This window comes from Augochlora pura, chromosome 8, assembly GCF_028453695.1.
Source record: "Augochlora pura isolate Apur16 chromosome 8, APUR_v2.2.1, whole genome shotgun sequence".
In the NCBI taxonomy this organism is placed as follows: Eukaryota; Metazoa; Arthropoda; class Insecta; order Hymenoptera; family Halictidae; genus Augochlora; species Augochlora pura.
In genome coordinates, this window is record NC_135779.1 from 6,553,422 (window position 1) to 6,560,897 (window position 7,476).

Genomic DNA, 7,476 nt, shown 5'->3' on the forward strand with positions numbered 1-7,476 from the left:
TTGTCCCCCATCGTAAAAGCACTGTTTCCAATCGAAAGCCTCATTTCGCATCGTCGAGCACTGCGAATGAATTTCGCTTTCCGTCGAACTCGCCGCGATCGTTCGCGGATTCTTCGGTCCACCAAACACTTTCGCATCGAACTTGCGAATTCTCGCCGCGAGCGACGAAATTCGCGCACAGAGAGAATACGGGTGTAACGAGAGAGGAGGCTGGTCGTATCTCAAAGGCGCCGTTGATTGGAAGGCAAACGCAAGCGGCGCCGAGCAATCAGCGCGGCTATTCGCGTGTCCCGCGATTCTCGGTTTCTAGTGTCACCGGTATTGGAACCTCCGATCGAACAATTAGCGTCGTTTTTTCATCGCGATCGCTCGGCGATCAATCGTTAAATAGATTCAGGGTAGAAATGAATGAAGATCGGGAGATCGGAAGTCTGGGAGATCGAAGACACTCGAGGATTCGGAGCACAATGCGGCGAGAACAAAGGCTCGTGAGATAAAAGTAAAATACAGTGTTCTAAAGGTTACTGGGGGATTGCTTAGGTTATTTGAAGCAACTTTGTCCTTTACAATAATTTTCTCCGAGGCGTAGTTGACGAGTTATTGAAGAAAAGCGGCGACCAATGGGAGACGAGGATTTCTAGCGCGAGGCGCGCGAGTTAACGAATTGGTGACGCATAGATTCAGTCATTGGTTCGGCTGTCACGCGTCAGCGGTACTCGCCTCTCATTGGTCAACGTATTTCGTTAATAACTCCTTACTTATACTTTAAAGAAAATCTTTGCAATGGAAAAAGTTGCTTGAAATCACCTTAGGAACCTTATCCAATACTATATAACCTCAAAGTCGAAAATAATTCTGCTTCGCTTAAAAATCACTCGATATATCCTCTTACTTATTCTATAACATATATGTCTACACAACTATATAAAAATTAAACTAGATTTGACAACCATAAAGCTACATATTTTATCATATTTTCTTCCAACATAACCTCACTCTGCGATGTCCCGTTTCCACGAAGATCAGCTTATTTCCCGGCATCGAAAACTCGTCAATCTTCCGCGAGCCTCGCAGCCATAGCCGAGTAGTCGATAGGATCATCCCGGTTGCTTAGTCGATCTCTCCTCGAAGAGCGATGATAGTGCTCGAATCACGCTCGTCGCTCGGCTTTGGTGAGCGTCGCTCGGTTACTCTTGCGACCGAGCGTCGGTGATCCGTGTGACGCGGCGTCGGTGCAGAGGCGAACCTTTTGTCAGAACTGCTCGTATTCGTGTCACCGAATCGAGCTGCTTCCAGGCGATGTTTCACTCTGCCTTTGGATCCTTGAACGAAGACTGGCGAGACTGAAAGCGGAGAATCGAACAGCTTGCGAGGTTGTATATTTCACGCGTGAAAAATGGTGCAATTTCAGGAGCTGAAAGCGACGCCTGAAATTAAGTTTATGTAGTCCCTTGGATGGACCTTCGGAGCGAACTTTAACCTTTTCGCGTCACTCGTCTCTCTGCCATTTTGGCATTTATAAATTATAGTTTAAATATTTAGATGCTTTGATCTATTTTAGAGATCAATTTTGGGGGTTCTAAATATTTCGCTATTTCAAAGATGACAGTTCTCTTCGACCAAAAGACTCATAACTTGAACAAAATCTTAATTCTTTAACAAAACTAAAATTTCCATCAAAGAGTCTATTGACGTGCAAACAAACTAATAAAATTACCTACTCACGTTAATTAATCATTCTCCGAATATTTTGCTATGTCCTACAAATTTCTAAGAGTCGCGCGATTAATCATTAAAATTAAATAATTAATACAAATTAAATAATTTGCATTAATTAAATAATTAATTAAAACTAAATAATTAAAATTAAATAATTAATTCGACCGATGGGTGGATCGATTTAGTGCACGAGTGGATAATGGACGGTTCACCTTTTCTCTCAGCTAGAAAATTATTTGACGCGCAGTTTCACATAGTTGTTTAATTTAATTCAAGTTCAACACAAATGATACACAGGTTATCGATCGTTATTCCGATCAGAAAATTAATTACCACGCTAATCTAATTACATCATCTTAGCTTTATTAGGGTCCGCAAAAACTGGAGAATGTTAACATCGATTCATCGATGTCGTTCAATTTTTACTCTTACCTATCGTCCGTTTCGTTGAATAAAATCATTTGTGTTTCAATGACGTTGACGTAACTCTGAGGCCGCAGCAGTTCAGTGTTTCAACGAATAAAACAATTAATTGAAAATAGGTATCACCGGATTTGCGCAGAGTCCTGATTAGGATCGTCCTTTCTCAATTACGCTACGCGATCTCTGGATCTCTCCTGCGAAATCGTAATTAGATTTGGTAACACCTGTGACAGGTATCACGCAGCCAAAAATTACAAATTATTATTCCATAAAATCACAAAAGCATTAATTTTCAAGAAAGGAGAATCCTAATCTAGGACCAGCCTAAACCGCTTCGTAATTAGTCGACTTTTCATAGATCGAGTGCCACAATTTTCTCTAACCGTGTATTAATAGTTCCAAAAAAGGAGTGGCCAAACTTTGCAATAAAATTACAGAAATCCGAGCGCGCGGGATTTCCAAAGTATGCAACAAATACACTTCGTCGCCAAAAGGAAATATCAAAGTCTCAATATTTATCATTGATACTCGATTCCCTCTAACTGTTAAACAAGATACATAGATGCAAAAATATGTTCAAGAGAGGAATACTTTCCGAATCGACCTCGCTCATGCGAACATAGTGATTTAGGTTTGGCACACCCTTTACCTTAGAGAGGTGATGCACGTCGAAATGATTTCGAATGGACTCCGCATCGTTAACAATAAATAGTTACCGACTTCATTTCATTCCTTCAAATTGACTCCGTTTTTATGCTCTCAAAATGATGCGATTCCTTTGGTGATCAAAATATACCACTACTGTTCAATTTAAAACGCAACAAAACTTTTTGTGCAATATTTCTATTCTCTGAAAGCTTGTGCTTCAAAGAGTTGATACAGAGTCAATTTTATGTGACGCTACTACCTTCGATATTAACCCTTTCGTTACCGCAGTCCCCCCTTATATTACATTGTATTTTATTTTATTTTTTATTTTGTATTTTCTGTTGTTTTGTATTTTACTATATTGCAGTGTATTGTATTGTATCGTATTGCATTGTAGTATATTGTAGTGTATTGTATAGTACATTGTAATGTATTATAATAATGCATTGTAGGGTATTGTAGTGCATTGTAGTGTTTTGTGATGCATTGTAGTGCATTGTAGAGTATTGTAGACTATTGTATTGTGTTTTACTGTATAGTATAGTATCGTATCGTATCGTGTCGCATCGTATCGTATCGTATCGTGTCGTATCGTGCCGCATCGCATCGCATTTCATCGTACTGTATCATATTTTACTGTACCATACCATACAGTATCATACTACACCACATATACCACACTTGCACAGTATTACATACCAATTACAGTCGTCGCCCATCCACACATCAAATCACTCAAACGCCGCCTCCACTCAACACCCGCAACGAAAGGGTTAAAAATCCCTCAAAGGTCAACCTAGCAGCAAAAGCAACGAAATCACAATAAACAAAACGCGACATCGTCACGAGATCGCGTCATTAGGACCTAGCGCAAAGTTCGATGGCCAGAGGAGACTACCGCGCACGAAAAGAACATCGGAGGGGAATATCTACAGCGTTCAAGGCGGAGTCCAATTAAAGAAGGGGTACGGTACGACGTTCCGTGTGCTCCTCGAGTTGACCGCGTGATGCATCGAAATAGTCCTACCTGTTCCGTGGAAACTGTCCGCGTTTCGCCTCGAGCGAGAGAGTCACTTCGACGGTATCAGGTACAGATCTAACAGCGAGGGGTTGGATCGCTCCGGAAGGCAGCGACCGGTGTGGGTACATGTACGGCGTTAAGCTGGAGGGCGGGGGGGGGGGGTACCGGCGGGAGGCGCGTTCTCACGGTCGATAGCGTCCTTGGGTGTATGACAAATTCGCTGGACAGGAGGCACCACTACGTCGAGTGTTCGATGGGACGAAGATCTAGGTGGCCGTTGCTCTTCGATGGCTGTAGACGGTGTCCCGAGAGAAAGAGAGAGAGAGAGAGAGAGAAAGATAGAAGGAAGGAGGAGTCTGTCTCTCTTCCTCGAGGCCTCTCCTCCGGGACCTCGGCGGATCCGGGGATCTCGGATGCCTCGTTCGGGCATCTCGATCGAGCGTAGAAGAGAATGAGGAGCCTCCTCCTTCTGTCTCGAGGTCGGCGTGTCAGTCGGTCGTTTCTGATTCGTTGGATCGTTGCGGCTCGACGGTTCCCGCCGTCGCTCTAGACCTGCGTCAGCAGCGTCAGCTGCGCGCCGTTCTTCATCGTGTCCTTCTCCCTCTGCTGTTGCTCCTTCGAGTCGTTCCCGATGGTGATGTTCGACCGCGAGGTCAGCGTCACCGTCGTGGTGGACGTCTTGCTGATCAGACACCTCTCGGCGTCTTCCTCGTCCTCTAGGCCGAGCCTCGACTGGCCGGAGACCGGCTGCCGGCTCGACTGCAACCTCTCCGCGCCCGCCTTGTTCCTCCGCGGGAACACGCTGTTCTCGATGTGCAGCGCGGCGTTCACGTCCTTACCACCGACGCAGGTGCACGCCTTCAGGAAGCTCTTCTTGAAGTTGTCGCTGAGGAACGCGTACAGTATCGGGTTCATCGCGCTGTTGCTGTAGCTGAGAAACCCGGCAAGCAGGAATATCGTGATGGTGATCTGGCTCTGGCACTGCTTCGGCGGCGTGTAGATCAAGGCGACCTGGGTCAGCCAATAGGGCAGCCAGCAGAACACGTAGACGGTGATCACGGTCAGCACGAGCTTGGTCACGTTCCGCTGCGAGCGTTTCTTCTCCTTCGACTTGGCCTTCGGGCCGACCGTCTGCAGCTTCCTGATCACCAGGAAATAGAAGTTCAGTATCAGGATCAGCGGCACGGCGAAGCCCAGGATGAACGTGTAGAGGGTGAACGCCGTGTGACCGCCCTGATGGTTCGGCCAGTAGATGTTGCACGTGATCCCCTTCTCGCCCTCCATCGCGTTCGCGTAGAGGATGATCGGCACCATGAAGACAGCGCTGGCGATCCAGGCGATCTTCGTCACCCAGCCGGAGATCAACGGCGTGCGGATCTGCGGCGACGAGATCGGATGGCAGACGGCCACGTAACGGTCCGCGCTCATGATCAGCAGGAATATGCTGCTGGTGAACTGGTTGATGCTCGTGGTGGTCATGTACGCTTTGCACATCATCTTCCCGAAGATCCAGCTGCGCAGGCTCATGGTGGTTACCAGAAACGGTATGCCGATCAGGAAGCACTCGTCGGCGATCGCCAGGTTCAGTATGTACGTGTTCGTCACTGTCTGCATGTTCGAGAATCGCAGCACCACGTAGATCACCAGGGTGTTGCCGAGAAGGCCGACGATGCAGACGATGGAGTAGAGGATCTGGTTGACCAGCGAGACGATCGGCAGGTCCGCCTCGCAGTTCGGTATCATCGAGTCGTTTTGGCTGACCTTTCGCGCGTAGTCGATCACGCTGGTCGTGTACATCGACGTGGCGTTCATGGCGGAGTCCATGGAGCCTCTTCGCGACGATGGATCCGCTCTCAAATCTCTCGCTGTGATCACCGATCGCCCGGGGACTGTTTCTCAGCGCTACGGTCCGCGCGACTCCGCTGGAAAACCCGGCGCAATCACTCAGCGGAAATTCGAGCAATCCAGAGAGCCGGTCCCTCTTTGTTAGCTCAACTCCTTCTCCTCGAAGCGAGCGATCGCGATCTTATCTTCCTGGTCGGGACACGGCGGACGGATCGACGTTCTCGACCGCGATCCAGTTAAATGCCGGCTCCTCCAGTTCCGCGCAGGATGATGATCGACGGGGGAACGATGGCTCGCTGCGTCGACGTCGACGCCAGGGGGGATGGGGCCGACGTCATTCCGTCAGGCGTCAAACGATCGTGTTTCCGGGAGCGCGATAATCTCTGAACAGCGCCCGGCTACCGGTGTACAATTGCCTCTCTCGCTCCCAACCTACTCCTGGGCCCGCTTCGCTTTCCGCCGTCGGCGTTCTGGAACAAAAGAAAAGAAGCGCCGTGAAAGCCTGGGCCCCCGGCGTCCGTCGTCGTCGACGGATCCACTACTGCCGATTCTCCGTACCTACTCTCGAGACCGGATCGGGGCTTTTACGGGTCAACGAGGACCATTATGAACGACTGTCGCGGAGATTACGCTGCTCGCGCGGACGCCTGACGTTAAACGATGGCGTTAGCCTACTTCCGCGGACGCTGTAGATCCTCGGCTCGAGCACCCTTCGCGCCGTGCTCCCATCGATCGAGACGGACGATGGATTTAGTGGGCGACGAACGGCTCATGCTAATTTTCGAGCGCGACGGTGATCGTTCCGGCGACGGGAAAATGGCTGGCACGAGTACTTTTATTTTAAAGATGGAGAGATGAAGATACTCTCGTATGGGGATCTTTAAATTTACTTAAATAACTTTATTTAAACTTTAAATAACTTTGACAAAGCCTTGCAATAGCCTTGGTATAATCTTAAAATTTGTATTGGGGAGTTTATTCACTTGCAAATAAAATGATAAAATTATCGAGCCTTCATACTAGATTATACTTCACTTTATCTCGCGTGCTTCAAATATTTCGCTTGTTCAAAAACTACAATTGTCTTCAACCACAAAATTCCTCTGGCTAGAAGATTACTTTTTATTTTAGAAGATCACTTCGTTTGTCCTTAACCCGTTGCACTCGAATGGTGACTCTGAGGCACCGCTAAAATTATTCGATTAAGTTGCAAAATAATTTTTGTAACAATAAGGTTTAGATTGGAAAAATTATCAAGTAGTAAAACTGTTGGTAGGAGTCACCGGAATAAATTTTGTATGCATAAAACTTTATTTTGTTAAATAGAATAGAAATACCACGAACCAGAAAAATGATTTCAGATTTACAGCTAAAATGGCTCCGAGTGCAAAGGGTTAATATTGCCCTTTAACAGCGCCAGATAATTTTTCTTTCTTCCTTCGTCTTTATTTGCTTCCTTTTCTAGACTTTGGTAACAGAAGAATTAAATTTGATTTCGATTCAAAATAAATTAATAATACTCATATTTAATAGATCTTATATGGAATCTTTATCACGAGTCTGTATTATAGTGCAAGGGGTTAACAAACAGACGTTCGTTCAGCCGAGGATCCTGCGGTCCGCCGGAAACGGTGCTGCTTCCGCGACAGGACGCTGCCGCGACTATCACGGGTGAACGCGAGCTCTCAGACCGCCAGCGACTCCGTGTCGCGGTCCAAAGTTCCCGTCTCCGGTCGTCCGCAAGATCTCGGGCCATTGTTTCGCCCGGGGACCTCGGGTTGTTTGCTTTGAGGCGCGCCGCGGACAGGACGAAAAGAAAA

At 47.1% G+C, this 7,476-nt stretch overlaps 1 protein-coding gene across 1 annotated transcript; it reads right to left on the minus strand.

The window, feature by feature from the left end:
- Positions 1-4,289: 4,289 nt before the first annotated feature.
- Positions 4,290-5,623, minus strand: LOC144474076 (somatostatin receptor type 5). The gene has a single exon (XM_078188559.1). The coding sequence runs from the start codon at positions 5,621-5,623 to the stop codon at positions 4,358-4,360; it is 1,266 nt and encodes a 421-aa protein (XP_078044685.1). The 3' UTR covers positions 4,290-4,357.
- Between the last annotated feature and the right edge of the window lie 1,853 nt (positions 5,624-7,476).

Excerpts from the sequence above, each read along its gene's own strand:
- LOC144474076 (XM_078188559.1), bottom strand. The coding sequence starts at position 5,623 with ATGAACGCCACGTCGATGTACACGACCAGCGTGATCGACTACGCGCGA.